At 43.0% G+C, this 17,790-nt stretch overlaps 1 protein-coding gene across 19 annotated transcripts in view; it reads right to left on the bottom strand.

Moving 5' to 3' along the window:
* Positions 1 to 17,790, bottom strand: part of ANKHD1 (ankyrin repeat and KH domain containing 1) — a 103,215-nt gene that overhangs the window by 11,142 nt on the left and 74,283 nt on the right. For 12 of the 19 annotated variants that reach the window (XM_062605232.1, XM_062605234.1, XM_062605231.1 and 9 more), the window contains 16 exons: positions 17,027 to 17,172; positions 16,774 to 16,885; positions 15,796 to 15,941; positions 14,198 to 14,340; positions 13,258 to 13,471; positions 11,466 to 11,641; positions 10,710 to 10,872; positions 9,679 to 9,774; positions 9,309 to 9,425; positions 8,692 to 8,866; positions 7,999 to 8,452; positions 7,494 to 7,571; positions 6,155 to 6,301; positions 4,568 to 4,702; positions 3,124 to 3,273; positions 1,208 to 2,823 (listed from right to left, as the gene is read on the bottom strand). In XM_062605232.1, the coding sequence (XP_062461216.1) occupies positions 1,208 to 2,823; positions 3,124 to 3,273; positions 4,568 to 4,702; positions 6,155 to 6,301; positions 7,494 to 7,571; positions 7,999 to 8,452; positions 8,692 to 8,866; positions 9,309 to 9,425; positions 9,679 to 9,774; positions 10,710 to 10,872; positions 11,466 to 11,641; positions 13,258 to 13,471; positions 14,198 to 14,340; positions 15,796 to 15,941; positions 16,774 to 16,885; positions 17,027 to 17,172 (4,068 nt within the window). Of the gene's footprint in view, positions 1 to 1,207; positions 2,824 to 3,123; positions 3,274 to 4,567; positions 4,703 to 6,154; positions 6,302 to 7,493; positions 7,572 to 7,998; positions 8,453 to 8,691; positions 8,867 to 9,308; positions 9,426 to 9,678; positions 9,775 to 10,709; positions 10,873 to 11,465; positions 11,642 to 12,195; positions 12,405 to 13,257; positions 13,472 to 14,197; positions 14,341 to 15,795; positions 15,942 to 16,773; positions 16,886 to 17,026; positions 17,173 to 17,790 lie in introns of those variants that run through there. The other 7 variants (XM_062605236.1, XM_062605243.1, XM_062605230.1 and 4 more) reach the window with 3 other exon arrangements.

Raw genomic sequence — 17,790 nt, 5'->3', positions numbered from 1 at the left:
GATTCAGGCTACCTTTTAAATAGGAACAGTCATTTCAGGATACAGAAAGGACCAAGACATTTTTCCCAGGGACAAACTGGGATGACTTTAGCCTAAGGGAACAGCTGTCTCTGTATATGCAAGATGTGACCATGAGAAAAAAAAAAAATAAATCAGCAGATCCCCCTTGCCATAAGCTTCCTTCCCCAGGGGTTATCCAAGCAACAGCCAACTCCCAACATAGAGCACTGCAGGCAAAAAGCTGAGCCAACATAAAGTACGTCTGGAGTCTGCTGAGGAAGGTCTGGCAATTCTTTTATTAGCAGCCTGAGGAACAAGGTCCAGTTATTTTAACTCCCACAGCTGTAGCTACATCTGGTTCTGCTACTGTGCTGGGCAGGATGTGGCACAGGAGTGCCAAACACTGCAGGGGTAATGACAACTCCAAGGCACCATAAAGCCATTATGGCAAGAATGAAGGAGAGAAGAGGGGGGTGCAGACTAGATTCCTTAAGGGTTCTTTCCAGTCAAATGGCTAGTAAGTTGCCTGCAGCATCGTTTGAATACTAAGATGATAAAAATCATTCAGGCAGAGCACAGCAAGAGTAGGCAGCTCACTGACTGTTCCTAATCCATTTCAAATAAATGCAGATAAGCTTCACCTGCTGTACTTAACAGCAGAAAGACAGGGACTTTGTAATAAAATACACCATGCAGTAGCACACCAATTGCTCACAGCACAACATAAGCTTATTAGAATCCTACAGTGGTAGAGACTGAAAGTACAGAGAGTTTACCCTCAACTGGATCAGGCTGGAGTCTCAGATCAAACACTGAAGCACTGCATGCAGTCACTCTAGCAGCTGGAGCCTGCCAAGAGTCCTGGGCCCACTGGTTCATGTTCGGTATCACCAAATCCTGTGTTCTACTGCAACCCAAAAGCTATAATCAATGCTACTCTGAGCAATACAAACAGGTAGAAGAACTCCTGTGTCTTACAGTGGACAATCAATGGAATGTCTGCAATGTTCTCAACACCTAACATCCTAAAAGAGCTGAAGAAAAGAGGGAAAAAATCATCAATGTTTTAAAGAGCACTTGGAAAAAGTAGGCCATTCTCATTACATTAGTATTCTCTGTCATTTGTAAACTACTTCTCAGTTTGAGATGATCAAAGTGTAATGGCTGGAGAAAGAATTTTGTCCAGTGCATGACTGTAATGACTTACCTACAGGACTAGTCGAAACCCGCTGGGAAGGTGGCCTGAAACCAGGAGCCTTGGAGTTGTCAGGATGCACGTTTTCCACATGTCCTAGCACAGAGTTATTCAGAAAGGTAGACTGAACAGTGAAGGATGGGTCAGCTGCTGCTCGGGTTGAGAGTGGACAGTCTCCCCATCCTTGGTTAGCTGGCACCTGGTTGCTATCAAAAAGACTACTAAAGTGATTGAAGAGAGTTGCTGGCCCAAAGGTAGGAGGCAATGATTTGTTTGCTGGGTTAATGTGCATCTGAGAACCGTTCATAACGTTCATGGCTGACGAAAGCTGCACTGCAGCAGGTGGACCTTGAGAAGGTGTTAAAGGAACTTGATTCGTAACAAAAATAGACTGAGGATCTTGATGGAGGTTTGCATTTGGTACCACTGAATAGAAAGAACCTCTGGACTGCATCCTGTGAGTAACTCGAGGTGCTGGTACAGCTACTTGAGGTAAATTACTGTTGTCCTGATTATCTGCAACAACTGACCTGGGTGACGCTAAGCTTAAAGGAGCAGTTTCTGAGCTGGATGAAAAAGGCATCGGCACGGAAGGACTGATCTCTGACATGCTGGTTGGCAGTATCTCATCTTGGACATTGTTTAGTGGAGCAGGGCTGCTCGAAGGGCGCGTTTCAGTGACTCCTGAGTTGCTGCTTGCTGACATACTGCAACTACTTGCAACTGAAGTCGGTGCACACGCACTTGCGGCGGGCTGGTCTGGTGCTGCCACCTTCTCTTTGGGTGCTGAGACAGCTGAGAAAGAGTCCGCTTTCAGCGCGGAATGCTGCGCTTGGGGAGCATTAGATGGCAGAAATGCTGGGGGCACTTGCCCATTGCTTGGGGGAGCAGAGGAAGCTGAAGGCATAGTGCTACAGGTGCTCGTCACAGTTGAGATTGCTGTTGCTGCAGCACTTGTCTTGGGAACGCAGGCAAACAACTGCTTCCTGACCGAGGAGGGAGTCCGATTACTGGTCACGCACAACGGTTGGGTGGAAGCAGCTACAGAAGAGACAGTAACGGGACAAGCAGAAGTAGCTAATCCAGGAGACTCCGTCTGTAGGATATTTCCATTCTGATTACCTACACGACTTGAACTGTTATGCTTTGGAGAGCTGTTTGTGCTGCCAGGGTTAACTGGTCTCACTGGGAATGGTCCCCAAGTGTTCGGTGAAGGTGAAAAAGTTCCTCCAAACTGGGCCATAGGTAAGCGAGGGTGCCGGATCTGTTGCATAGTTTGGGCAGCCAGCAAGGCAAAATGAGGGTGAGAATAAGCTAGAGGAAGAGACACTGGAAAAGATGAGCGCACATTGGCTGGGACATTCTTGTTCAGTTTGTTGGTAGGCTGGAAAGTAGATAGTGTTGATGACTGCGATGTGACAAGGGGTGGTGCTCCGAGGGGAAAGGAGTTCTTGTTTGAAGCAGTCGCAGTGCTGACCCCAGATGAAAAGTTTGCATGGATTGATTTGCTACTCGAAGCAGGGGTTCTTATGTGAGTTTTAGGAATCAAGTCTTCCAGTTCCTTGGCAGGATCTTGAATGAGGGCATTGATGAGCTGCACTGCGTATCGTGTTGACTCCGTACCGCCCCTAGATTAAATACAAGCAGATTTACCTTTTGCAAAAGGAACCCCCACTTTGTGCAATGTTCCATAGCCTCAATTTTATACTGATCTGCAAGCCTATTGCATGTGTACTCCAGGAAGTTATTTTCTGACTTTTGCATATCTTCATGATTATCTCTGAAGCAGACTTTCAGCATACTTTGGCAGCAGTAAAGCATGTTCTCTTCTAGAACAAAGAAGCTAAATATGCCCTGTCTTAAAAAGCAAACTTCCCCATAAATGACATTGTGGACTAACTCATGACTTTCATTTCTAGATACTGTACCTTATAGTGATCATTCTCTCTCCATTCTTATCCTTTTGCTTATCAACGTCAATATGGGCACCAGTGACATCTTGAATTGCTGTGATGTTGCACCCACCTCTTCCCATTATTCTAGATACAACAGAAGCTGGGACAGACAACTTCTTTGACCTATATCACAAAGATATCAAATCTGAGATGAATTCAAACTTCAAAGGCATACAAAAGTCCCTTGCTGTCTGACAAGGGGCTGAAGCAATAGTATCAAGCTTCAGGGCAGCAAGTGGTTTTCTGCTGATCACTTCTTCACCCTTTGGAGCCTCTCATACTCCTCCACTCAAATCACTCATCACTCTCAGTACCAGATGATCCTGAGAAGCATTTATTCTGCCACTCTTTTAACAAAGCTGTATCTGCCTCACACTGCTTCAGAAACACTTGGGGATTTTATCTTACCATGTGTATCTTCAAAGTGAGACAAATCCTTAGCTCACCAAACAATTTACATAAATAGTGCTGCTTCAAATATAAAAGTCCATGGCTTAGCTACTTTGATCATTTATAGAAAGGCTTTACAGCAAGGAGAAGGCGGTTTTCCAATGCTTTCTCAGGAAAAAGGTCTGTAACACTTGCATTGACAACCCTTTTAGTGCTCACCTCAGGCCCCAAGATCAGAAAGTTTATTGGCGACACCGTGCAAGGTGGATAGAAGATTGTTAAATTGTGCAGTTCTGTGATTTGAGGAGCTGCTGCAAGGCACCTTGAAAGCAGCACAGACTTTCAGAAGCAGGCACAGCACTGACCCACGTGTTCAGAGAAACACATCAATTGAGGACTTTATAATTCATGTAGTTTTGGTGGGTCAGTGCAGGCGCTGAACTGGGAAGTCTTTGAACATGACCTGTGCTTGCATCCAGAGCGGAGCCAAGGTCTCTCTGGGTCACCACTGACTGATGTATGGGCTAGACCTCTCAAGCCCATACACTGCTTTCAAGCTTATCAGTGATGTGTGACAGTTCAACACCTAACAATTAGAGAGGACTCAAAGGTGTTTCAGAAACCACTGTGACCAAAGTGCAGACCCCTCTGGACACTGTACAGACCACCAGCACACCCTGAAAAAGCTTCAGCTTTGCTTAGCTATTCCAGTCTTGGAAACTTAGAAAATTTGTTCCAATCGCCCCTGCCATGCCTTGGGCTTTCTTCTCCCCTACACCCCAAGGCTCCCCTCTCAAGCTAGACATCCCAGTCACTCCCTCCCCAAACCAGAGCTTGCATCATCACCTAACTCTCAAGACACACCCACATTAATCACAGGGCTCCTAACCATACCTTTGGTTGCTTCCACCCCATGCCATCACCCATGGAGACATTCCTCTCCCAGGAGAGCTCACCCCAGTGCCCAAGCCCCACTCATCACCCACTGCTGTTTCCCTCCCCACCCACCAAGCTTGATGGTTTTTACCTTGACAAGTGCCCCAAACGGTACCTTTTTGCTCCCGAGCAGCAGCGCCCTCCTCTCTGCAGCTGAAATTGCTCAATTGGTGTTGGCTGCAGAGTGTTGCTGGGGGGAGGGTCTTTCAAAACTCTGCCTACTTGCCTGTCAAGGGCAGAAGGGATGTTTGCATTGGTTAATTGTTTGATAGACTTCCCTTCTAGCCAGGGAGTTACTCATGGGGAGAAGGAAGGAGAAGAATTCTTGTTGGGAGAAGGAGAGGCTTTAGGATTGGAAGGCATGCAGCTCCTGGGCATTTTGCATGTGCATCTAAAGTTGACAAAAAGCTCTTTGGCAGGACACATGCTTCAAAAGTCAAGAAACAGCAAACATCTGTGCAGAACTTCTTACGAAAGGTCAGATTCTGAATGCCATCTCTAGGACCCTACCATCTCCAGCAGAAGAGCAGGCAATACCCAACCAACCAGCTGAACCAAGCCTATGAAACTCAAGAGACCCAAGGAGGAGAGATGGAGCAGCTCCAGGATCCACGGTGGGGTCTGTGTGAAGCTCTGGAAAAGTCAGCTGATTGTTCAATGGTCTCACGGCTGCAGGACTCACCACATGGTGGGCAGTCTGCAGCCATACGTGTAAGCAAGGCCATGTCACAGTGGAGAGCCCCACTGGTGAACACAAAAGGCACAGACTGAACCAACTCTCTAAGAGTTCAAATACTTAAAATATTCAGACTAAACTGTTTTGAACAGTCGATGGCTTCCACAAATGTGAATGCATTAAATCCTCTGTACAATTACATTCTTTGCACACAGCCTAAAATTCTCCAAAACGAGCATATTTGGTCACTATCATTGCAGAACACAAAAGCAGGAGGGCACCATGAGTGCACCCAGAGCATCTGACACTTCTATGTCCATGATGTATTCCTTTTTGATAAAGGGAACAAAAAGGAAAGCCAGATTATCACTTCTAGTTACAAGTAGAACCAGCAGTAGAACAAGTAGTAGCTACAAGTTATTACTTCTGGTAAGACGTCATAAAGGTTACAGAAAAGGTACTGGGGTGTTAATGGCCACATAATAAACCCCAGTACATTTCCAAAAGGCAAGTTTGCTCTGTGGAAAATCTTTCATCTAATTGCAGCTCTAGCACTCACTTTAAGGTGACAAACATTTCACGGAATCAGCGATCAACATCACTGGCTAAAGCACAATGAATTTTAGCCTTGAAGAGATCCTCCACCTCTCCTCTACCAACATTCATCCTGCCTTTAGTTCAAGTGCAGGTAATCATCCAGTGTAGGAGCTTTCCACTGCCATCTGCTCCCTCCCCCTTTTATTTTATCCCCACATCCTTTACTCCAGTCACAGGGAAAGAAAAGCCCTGTGCCAAGTAAAATGTTCGTAACCCATTCATGTTAAGTTAGCAAGGAATTGCTACACATTAAGAGTTGCAGTTTGTTTTCACAGCACTGCAAGAGTAAGGGGGTAGATTTTTTAATTAATTACACAAATAAGCTTTCTGGACATCCTACATTTGAGAATAATCACAAGTCAAAAAGCTCAGAGACAGTTCCTAACATACAATTAAAGTCTTTACCTTCTAACCACTTCTTTCCATCCCTCTTCTCTTTTCTGGCCTCTTTTTGGACTAGTCAGATTCAGCTTCACATTTGGAGAGGTCAGAGGCAGGGAAACAGGTTTATAAGTAGTTGACAGAGAATTCGAATGACCTTCACCATCAAGTCTGAGAACAGAAACGTGCCGATTACACATTACAGAATAAAATGACAGCATTCCAGTGTATATTCTGCACCTTAAAACTACTAGCATGAACTGAATTTATTCTTATTCTCTACCTGGAAAAACTGTTGCATGACTTTCTAGGTAGTTTTTTTACCTTCAGTCCGCAGCCTATACCTTTGCTCCAAACAGTGGAGTGCTAAATACAAAACCACAGGAAAAATCTTCATAAATGACTGAAAAGCTAGCCTTATGTGATTCAATCCAGCACACCTGTGCCACAGCTGGGAGGAAGACCTCATGCTTCAGTTAAGATTGAGGCAAGGAAAACAAGAAAATGCATATGAAAGAATGAAGCTCATTGTGGTTCTTCTGTAGGTACGTTTTCTGTAAAGCATCATTACCAAGTCTAAGTTTCAATTACAGCAGCCTTGTCATCAGCATGTCCATGACTACGGAGAAGAGGAATTTGGGAAGAGCAAATTTAGAAATAATATTCAAAGTCTGCCTAGTGCAAGAGCCAAAGAGCACCTGCAGAGGTCAATAAAATACACCAGACCCATTTTGGTATTTACATAAGGTCTTGTTTCTCATGCGTACTTCATCTAGCAGAAGCACCACTTCTAACAGGGAGTTATGAGTTTGCATTTAGTTAGTCCTGCTGGTGTGAACTGCACAGCATTCCAGGGCTTTTGTAGGAGATGGGTCCAAGGTAGGAACAAATTAATGTTCCTAAAATAGGACAATAATTTTAACATTAAGGGTAATCCAAAACAAACAAATCCACTCATTCTGCACCTAATTTCAATCTGGGGAAAAAGGAAAAGGAAAAAGTCAGTCCCAACTGCTACCTGGTGACAGCCTTCCCAGTTGCTGCCCTTTCTCATCCCATACCGTTTGTGTTCTCCCTGAAGCTGGGTTCTCAGGCAGGTGTCCTGCACATCAGGCCCCACACCCTCTGCCCTCCCTTAATGTAGGAAAAGAAAGAAAACTACAGAGGATCAGGCTCATGTTACTTATATATAAGAATAAGCAAACACTACGGATTCAGAGGGGATCTTAGCTTTTTGAATCAGGCCAATGACCTACTCAGAAATGGTGTTATGAAAGTTATTAGCAAATTCCCTGGCAACTGAACCGCCTTCCAAACCATTCACACGGCCCCTGTACATCCGTCCAGTTCTTTTGACTCTCACCTCTGGCTTGACAAGTTTAAGTCAAACTGGCCATCAACCTGGCAGGTGAAATGCTCAGAGTCATCAACCTCCTCCCTCCTTAAAACAAAAAGATTGCAATCCAAATGAGTTAGTGATGAAACCATAAAACAATCAAAACGTAATGAAGCCACTTCTGTAAATAAATTATAAGTAATATCCGGCATATTCACTTTAAAATCTATCCTAATAAAGTTGACAATGCAACATGGATGATTAAACAGGGCAGAGAAAACCAGCTGTTTTGCTGAAGTTGTGTTAAAAACTAGCCAGCAATGCAAAAAGAAAATAAATCTTATCTGTACCAGTTTAAAGAGGTTATGTTCAACAAACTCGACAGGATTATTTAACAGCCACAAAATCCAAGCAAACTCAGTTTCTCAAGACTTTGGGAATGTACCAGCTGGTATAAAGCTTCAGCTACAGAAAGGCCATGTTGGCTTAAGTAAAACCCTGTGAAATGACAGGAGCAACGTGGCAGCCTCACCTTGTGGGTGTTTTTGAAGCTGAGGTGCTTGTTTTCTCTTCCTGAGAGGGGATAAGCAGGGAGGCGTAGCGCCGCTCCGAGGAGTTCGTATCCATTGTGAAGTTCAGCTCCTGGCTCTTCCCTCCACTGCTGCTTTCACTATTGCAGTCTGTGCTATCCAAGTTATCCGAATCACTGTTCCCGCTCGCACCACCACCTCTTGGCTCTCCATTTATTTTATTTTTATCTGCCTTTTGCTGGGCTAGGGATATATGCTGATCTGGCAAAATTATCTGCATGTTCTGAGGAGTCTCTTTTGTTTTGTTTTTCTTGTTTTTCCTGTTTGTGCTGGGGGTAGTCACCACATTAGCTCTCTTCTTCCCAAAGGCATTTGTGAAAGTAGTGGAAGTTGCAGAAATCCCAATGGTGGTTGTTGTAGTTGCACTAGGAGGCTCTATAGGAATTTCTTGCTCCACTAAAAGGAAAACAGTTGACATACAATCAAAGTGCACACCATACAGGCATCAGTGCCCTGACTGAAGGTTTGCCCCTTGCAACACGGCTGAGGATGTCTGTGTGTGAGCAAAGGGGTTTTGCTGTCAAAGGATGCTGCAGTACCACAGAAGGCAGCTGTCAACAGATCCCCTTACCCAGATGGTTAAATAAAGTCACTCCCACAACTACTAATTGTTCATAGAAATACTTGTTCTTTACCTTCATCATCATTTTCTTCTTCATCATCATCCTCTTGCAGTTCCAGAGTTTCTTTAGGCTTGTTTTCTTCATCTTCTTCTTGTTTTCTTTTTTGTTCCTCTTTCTTTTTCTTTCTCTTTTCCTTTCTTTTCTCCCTTTTAGCTGCAAGAGCTTGTTTCCTGCTCTCCTCTCTTGACTAGGAGAAAAGGATCCATATTTAAACATTTTTACACAGACTAAATTCTAATTCTGATCTTCCCTAAAAATCTGGGGGAGATGAAGAAAGGAGAGGGCAGGATGGATTAAAATGGCTTTGTCACATACTGAATCATTTACATGGAAACTGGGCAGACCCTATGGAACAAGAGGATTAGCTGGTCCCCAAACTAAGGAATTCCAACACAATAACAACCAAAACAGAGGTGGTATAAAAACATAATTTTACCGTAAAACTAACAAAATCTCTTACCAGCTCAGTCCTTTCTCAAAATAATGTCATTGACATTTTTGCAGCAACATTCACATCTTTGAATCAAAAAGATCTCCCAGAATATTTTACAGAAGAACTATAATTTTAATCACTTATTTTTAATATACAGCTCAAACCCTTATGCTGTGTGGCGCAATTCTCTACTCACTTTTTCCAGGTCTAACTCCTTCAGCAGTATAGTTGCATTCTTATTTGCTTCTGCAGCCTGCTGGTCTTTAGCTTTCACAATTGTTTCCACACACTGGTGACATTTTTTCAACAGGTCCTGGAATGCAGACTTGTCTTATTATCTCCATAATAAACTACAATTGAGGAGTGAAGCTTACTCTAACAATGCAACAGCAGCACCTTTCTATTCATAACCATACAAACCATTTCAACTGAATTGGACTCTATATGAGAATATATTTATGTGCATGAGTGAACATGTACATTCAGTTTGCAAATACTTAAGAATTTCTCATGTATAATTACAGTGAAAATAAATGATCAGGGTCTTTTCCCCAAGTCAAACTCACCTTGTCTGTTATTGTCGCTATGTATCGCATGCACTCAATGTCCGAAGGGAACTGGTTAACTTCTTTCACCAGGAACTGAACTACCTTCACATGCCCCTAGAACACCAAAGAAAATTCTAATCCCTTGTACACAACTCTATTTTCATGATCAAAGTTGACAAGTTTGGTATCACTCAGTCCAATGAAAAAGACTGAAGATTAGCAAAAACATGTCTGGTACTGTTTGGGAAGGAAGGTATCACTGACGGGGTACCCTGTGCAACCACACAGAAAGCATCCAGCTGCTGCTTCTGAAGTTATTTGAAAGCAACGGAGGGCCAACAGCGGCATGCTCAGTATTGCTGTTTGTCAAAAAAGCTGTACACTTATTTGATATGCTGTTGAAGGCAAAGCAGCCACTATTAATCAATTCCTCTGCTATAGCTATGCTCCTTACATCCAACATCCATGTTCAGGTGACATGGTTTAGTGGGAGGTGTCCCTGCCCATGGCAGGGGGCTTGGAACTAGATGATCTTCAGGTCCTTTCCAACCCTAACTATTCTGTGATTCTAACAAAACTGAGGAAACCTATGTCCTTGCCTGCCAAGAAGAAAAGCTGTAACCATCTTCAACTACAAAAAATGTTCCACTCAAGTTAGGAACAGAACAGAAGCACAGAAGATTCAGGACAAGCTTGCTACAGGCTGGTAGTCTGTTCCTCTCAAAAGCAGAACTGACACAAGCAGTACAATCTGCAGGAATTTAGAAGGGACTATTTCAGTATCAAAGCAGTGAAATCTCAAACAGTAACAGTTTTTGGACAGTGCATAACTGGAAATAAAACTTAACATTGTTTATGGAACAAAGGTTTTCACCTCTCAAAAATGAGACCTGTGTGACATATTCAGATGATGGCATTTTATCTAAATAGTAATTTTGCTGTGTTATATTTGATTCTTCCAAATCCAAGCATTCTGATTTAAGACCAAATGACAAACTGTGATTTGCAAACATTTCTCATTGACATATACAATTAAGCTGGTTTCCTACCTTACGAAATGCTGACATAAGAGGTGTAATTTTCCGGTTATCTGCAGCATCCACATCTGCTCCTGCTTGCACAAGCAGCTGAACCACATCATAGTGACCCCCATTAGCAGCCAACCACAGGGGTGTGTTTCCTTTCTTGTTACGAACATCAATGTGTGCTCCTCTAAAAATCCAGTGAAACAGGGAATACGTAAAGGTGGAAGTCAGGAGGTAAGATTACAAGAGATCCAAGTACTTTATTCAAGTTTAATTCCTGAAGTACAGTGGCTAGATAGAGAAATTCTGTCCCTGAAACCTGCTGTTTAAGTTGCACTGTAGTGACACAGGGATTATTTAAACCTCCCTCACAGAAACACACACTCACTTGATGCACCACAGCAACCACAAGTCCTTTACATTATCATGAATGTGGTGTCTACCCACAGGACCAAGCAACCCCTTGATATTTTAGGTTCTGCCTGAAGAGCTCAAGAGCTACTGCCAGCCTTTGCCCCCAAGTGACAGTGGCAAAATGCTCATGTGGGAATTGCTGGATTAACACACAGCCAAGAGAGCTGCCAAACCAGACACTATTTGCTTACTTTTCACCCCAGCTGCCTGCTCAGCTTAATTAACACTAGAGTACCAGGATACTCCAGGATAACACTGGAGAGTAGGGAACAGATGCAACAACGTGCTCTCAGATGCAGGAGACATCTGCTACAGATGAACACAGCTACAGAGTAAGTGTGACACTCATGAAAAGAAGTGATTTACCGATTAATCAGGAGCTCACAGAACTTGTAGTGACCCTTATCTGCCGCAATTGTTAAAGCTGTATCTCTTGAGGAAGGCACAGGAGGAGCATTAACATCCGCTCCTTTATCAAGGAGAACCCTTCCAACCTCTGCATATCCTCCTGAAGCTGCTTCCATCAGAGGCGTGAGACCAGTCTGTGCAAAGAAAAAGAGCTATGCAGTTTGACATGTGTACAGTGTACCTTCTTTGGATAACACATAAATGATTTCTACATAAGGAAATCAGATTTTTTATTTAGCTGGTTTATATTTAGTTTAGGAGCCTAACTTCAAGCAGTCTCTTTCTAAAAAGAAAAAAATAAACCCCTAAACCCACGAAAAAAACCCATACAAGAAACCCCCCCCCAAAACACTCAACCAAAAGACCCCACCCAAACCCAAACAAAAAAACCCCAAACACCAAATACTTTTGGGCTTTGATTTATACAAACCCAGGCAAATGTTGACTAAGCACCACCAGATACCTGTCTGAACAGCAAAACCAAAGTTTACAACAGTATCTCTAAACCAGATGTTAGACCAAATCCAAATGAAGACACAAGTGTTTCTATAGAAATGCTCAGAAACTGGCTCTTTCAGCTTCTCTGTAGCCTGCCTTAGCACTGAGACTGACCTGGGCCCAGCTCAGTTGCCAGGCTAGACTGTGAAATAAACTTACACCAGCTGCCAACATGCCCAACTGACCATTGCAGAGCTGGCTTTTATCCATATCCCCTTTCCTCCAGCCAGTCATTCCAGGAGCAGGCAGGGTAAACAGACACAGCAATTATTTCAGCAGCCTTAGGAGTTACCAAAACTTCCTTTGTGCTGGGGAAATCAGTCTGGCTGTCTACACAAGCCTTAAGCTTGCTTTATGGCAGGAGACACAAAGCTGTCCCAGAGTACCAAAGGATGGGACCTGTGGAGCATTTCAGAGGCACAGAAAGTCACAGTGCTGAAGCCATGGGTTCTACAGCAACGTAAAAGCTTTACAAAGTTTGACTGCACTACTTCTGTTGTAGACAAAAAAATCTGTTCTATCTGAGAATCAGTGTAAGCACCACTGTTCTCTTCTTGCCTGGACTTCACTTACATGTAAAAATTTGTATCTGTCAAAAGCACCATGTCAAGCTTCAACCTGCAAAGTTTCTCAGTACTACAGAACAAAAGTCAATCTGAGTTTCATTCGGAACTCAGGAGGACCAGGCAGCTTTTCCCTAGTGCAAAGAATTCATTACCACTGATACTTCTATTTTTTTTGTAAGAAGACCTTCAATCTTATTTCAGGACATTTAGTAAGTCCTTACAGGGGGCCTATAAGGATGCTGGGGAGGGACTCTTCCATTAGAGACTATAGTGATAGGACTAAGGGGTAATGGGTTCAACTTTAAACAGTTTAGATTGGATATAAGGAGGAAGTTCTCTACTGTAAGGGTGGTGAGGCACTGGAATGGGTTGCCCAGGGAAGTTGTGAATGCTTCATCCCTGGTGGTGCTCAAGGCCGGGTTAGACAGAGCCTTGGGTGACATGGTTTAGTGTGAGCTGTCCCCACCCATGGCAGGGGTGATGTTCTTAAGATCCTTAAGGTCCTTTTCAACCCTAACTATTCTATGATTCTATGATGTAATAAGTCCTCTGAGAAGGAGGACTTTTAAGAGAAGTAGTCCTCTGCTTCTGGAGAAGCTCAAAGGAACAGGAAAATCTGAAGCAACTTGATGACTCAGAGAAATCACCTGGTAGAAGTCATGAGGAAAGACAATTCCCACACGTACCTTTGCCCTGTGCTCAACATTGGCCTTCCTGTCCAAGAGCAGACTGACCACCTCTGCTCGGCCCTGGAAGCAGGCCAGGGTGAGGGCTGTGTTCCGGTTGGTCTCAATTTGGGCATTAATATCAGACCCCATGTCCAGCAGTAGCTTCACAGCAGGGACGTGGCCGTTCATAGCAGCCAGCATCAGAGGAGAAATGCCAAGCTTGCTGCCAGTCCTGAGGGGAAAGAGAAAAACTGCAGCTCCCAGGAATGCTCTGGGAAACCTAAGTGTATCCAAGAGGACCAAAATGCTTTGTTGGAAGCCAGAAAGGGACATATAACTTACACAAATATAGGCACTGACCTAAAATACTAACATCTCTGAATTGTAAGGAGAAAACAGCAGATTAACTACATGCAACAGACAACTCCAATTTATACACGAGGAAAATACATGTCAGCTTCTAAACATTCAGAGGGCTGAAGCACGCATAAGCTTTCAACTATATATATTAAAAGAAAACTAAGGCTGCACTGATTCATTCAGAAAAAGCATGCTTCTAGCACTGCTGTAGCTAGATAAAATATACATTAGTTTCCTTAAAATGAATAAAGAGGAGGCTTAGGTGATATAGCTGTATACATTTGTTGGTCTTATTGAAAAAGACATCCTCAAACACACGCAGAGTTGCCCAGACTGCTTTGGCTGGTTCTTTGACCTGATTCTATCAGAAATAGCTTGGCTACTATATCCCAGAATAGTGGGAAAGAGAAGGAATAGGTTTCCATACTACAGTAATTCCTGAAAATTTAGGTAAAAGGGAAATGAAGTTTGTGATAGCTAAACGCAATTTAAAAGCACTAAGATAAGGTGAACATACAAGCTAACACCATGTAGAAAGGCTGCAAGGAAGTCTGAAAGCACTAGAGGTCCCAGCCTCAGTGTGCAGCCAGCACATTACCTGGAATTGATTTCTGCCCCAGCATTGAGAAGAATCTTGATGATATTAACATAGCCACCAGATGCAGCAAGGCTTAATGGTGTATAGTCAGACACATTCCTATGTTCTTTGTTTGCTCCCCGGGCCAACAGCAGATCAACCACCTGAAAAGACAGCATGCACATAAAAAGATATACAGTGGCCTTCACTGTTATCCAAGAAGTGAAATGATGTCATCACATGTTCAAAGCCTCCCAGTGTGCTACCAGTTTCCTTTGTCAATAGATATGATTCTACGTGAACATCTCTATCCTGTTTGGCTTTATTTTTACACATAGGCTGTGCAGACTTAGCATCAGCTGATCTGTGTGGGTTCTACAGTGCAGGCAGGAAGATTCTTTCACCTCATCAAAAATGCAAGTGAATCTCTTCCTGGGAATCTTAAGTTTGCAAACAAGTGATCTATCCCACTGTCATAATCTCTCTCACTGTTTGAGCATCATTTTCAGAAACTCCCACCACCTTAATCCAAATGACACTGAAGCCAAGTTTGACCATCTGTATCATATGGTCCTTCTAGCAAAACACATGGTAAAAATCAGACAGACTCATGTTAATGGAACAAGCATGAGGAAGGACTTCTCTACAGAAGCTGCTGTAAACAAATAGAAGGGGAAAAATTAAAACATTTCTGGTGATGTACTGCACTTTAGTGGGCCTCATTTTATTCCTAACATAGGCTAAATGATTTTCAGATAAGCCAGAAAAAAGGCTGCCTCCTAAATTGCTAAACCAGAAACTAAGTTGCTATGCCAGAGGTAGATTCTGGTATAAGAAAACAAAGAACAAAAGATTTAAGTAGTTCAATAAGTAATGCTCTCACAGGCCACACTGATCTCTTGTTTGTAAGCAGCACTTTTACTGTTAAAGATCTGCAATTCAGAAATCAAGTGAAAACCTTCCAATTTTGGCCAACTGTTTTAATCCGTTCAAGCTCCAAAACTTAGCACTCCCATATTTGTCACAGAGCTCTTTGCCATCTCTGTGGTATCTTTTATCTAAGATAGCATGCCCATGACTAAACTAGGAAGGATATACCCCCCCCCCCAAAAAAAAAAAAAAGCTGAGAAAAACCTGAAACACCCTTTAACAGGCCGGTATAATATGCCCTGCATTGCACCTGCACTTACCGGCCTAGCACATTACCACTAAGCCCATGTCCTGCCAGCACAAGATTCCAGTTTCTGTCTTTCTGTGGCTGCACTGGCTGTTTTGGTTTTAAGCACAGGGAGGATGCATAAGGGAGGTGTTCAGTGAACAAAGTGGTTCAGCAAATATCTTTACCTCCCTCACAAATGTACTTACCTCGCAGAGAAGAATGAAGAAGAACAACTTACAATAAACATTAGCTAACAGAACTGGCACAGCCAAAGGAGAAATGAATAAATTCCCCTTCCTCTTGGAAGAGGAACAAGACTTGAATTAACCACCCTTCTACAGGTCAAAAACCTTCCAGCAAAATGATGATTTATTATACCTTCAACAAAAAAAAACAAACCCTGTAGAAAAAACTGTCTACAAATGACAACTCCAACTCATGGAGGACAATATGCCCATACCTCCTGGCGTCCACCAGAGCATGCCAACGAAAGGGGAGTATCCTTTGTGCGCTCAGACTGTGCTTCAATATCCCCACCTTTGTCCAGAAGTATTTCCACTACACCAACATGTCCAGCAGTTGCAGCCAGAATCAAAGGCGTAAAACCTAGTAACAAGAGAATATGTTAAAAGCAACCCTGAGAATCTCAAAAGTATTATTAAGGAGCAGAAACAAACAAAAGGGTTAATTCACAATGACTTCTATTGATCAGACATGTCTTCCTCAGACTGGGGCTTCCTGGTATAGGCCACAACCTCAGACTATTTCCTAGCCCTATTCTGACCCTGACACATCTAGGCTCTTAACTCTTTCCAAATAGAATTAAAGGCTCTTCAAAAGAAATCTAAACTTGCACTGATCAAACTGGACTAAGTTCCAACCAACTTGTCACTTTAGAGAAGTCATGGCTTTCCACCAAATTACTATTTCATAAAGCTCCAATGAGTGAACACATCTGCACTGCCTATATTATGTAATTCCAGTAGTCAGTGTGAGTTCTAAGGATTGTGGCATGGTGGTTTTCTTCCCTCAGCTCTGAAGATTTGACATTCTGCTGAATTCTGTTATTGAGAACAGTATGATACATACCTGACAACTACTGCCCACTAGACTGATCAGCCCATTAGCTGACATTTTAGCCCATTTTACCCCCATCAGCTGCTCTATCTAGTATGCCAAGGTCTTTTGTAAAGGGTGAATCATCAGGAGCAAAGGGCTTCACATTTTGCAGATCTGATTAAGATACTACTCAGATGCACTGCCTTTCCAAAATACAGATGAAGGCATGCAGTGCCATTGGCTTTTTATGGTCAAAATTTCTACATGAAGTAGAAAGCTGCTTTACAGCAGCCTTCCAATACCTAAAGAGGCCTACAAGAAATCTGGAGAGGGACTTTGTTGTAGGTAACGGTCACGCTCTTTCACTGCTTTGGCTTACCCTTCTTGTCTCTGTGTTCAATGTTGGCACCACGTGCTATCAGTACAGATACAAGTTCTTCATGACCTCCTGCACATGCAAGGGTCAGAGCCGTGTCATGATTACTTTCAGTCTTCACATTCGGAAAGAAAAAGAAGAAATTTAGAAATTAAAAATGCTTTAAGAAAAATGTCATGTTTTTCAGACAGTTCTAGATCCATTTTCCCCCTCTCCCCCGCCTTTCAGAACTTCAAACCCAACTGCAATTACTCACATGTGCATCAATGTCAACTGAAGGATACATGGGGAGCACCGACTGTGAGGGCACATTGCTCGATGCCTGTGAACAAGGCTCAGGCGTGGGGGATTCAGTAGCGTGTGAGGAGCTGGTGGAGCCACTGGGCACTCTGCTGTTCACAGCTGAAAGGTAACACTGGGTTACTCATCCATTCTCAGGAATGACACATCTTAGATGAAAAGTATTTAGTGCCATAGAACTACATTGGTCTAATATCAAAACAGTAATGGGGGGGGAACAAATCGACATTCCTAAGAACAAAGGAGTTGGTGTCTTTGCAAAGAAGCTTTCCAAGCAGTTACACATTGCAAGCATCTGGTCCAAACTGTGTGAAGTTGGAAAATAATCTTATGAATTAGTCTGTCTGCATTATGAGTACGAATTATGAAGATTATTAGTTATCCTTTTTATACCATAACCTTCATTGTTAAGAGTTCAGTCATATGCTCAGTGTAAGCAGGCAAAATATTGCTAACACACAAACCTGACCTTCAGAAATACAGCCTGGAATTCCAAAGTTTTTCACATAAAGGTTAGCACACACCTTGACTGCAGAGAAGGTTTTCAAAGCAAGATGACTGACAGCAGCTTACACCATTAACCATGTCTCAGAGTTAAAACAACCCAGGAAGGGTGGAAGAGAAGCAGAAAGGAGCGGGCAGCCAACACAACTAAGCAAGCTGGAAACTGCCTGTGCTCCCTAAAATCGATTCTGATTGATCCACAGCCTGTAAAAAGAT

This window comes from Pezoporus occidentalis, unplaced genomic scaffold, assembly GCF_034315485.1.
Source record: "Pezoporus occidentalis ecotype Australia unplaced genomic scaffold, CSIRO_AGI_Poc_V1 ctg91, whole genome shotgun sequence".
Classification (NCBI taxonomy): domain Eukaryota; kingdom Metazoa; phylum Chordata; class Aves; order Psittaciformes; family Psittacidae; genus Pezoporus; species Pezoporus occidentalis.
Note: the sequence above shows the minus strand (reverse complement) of the source record. Positions and strands in the feature narration are given on the sequence as shown.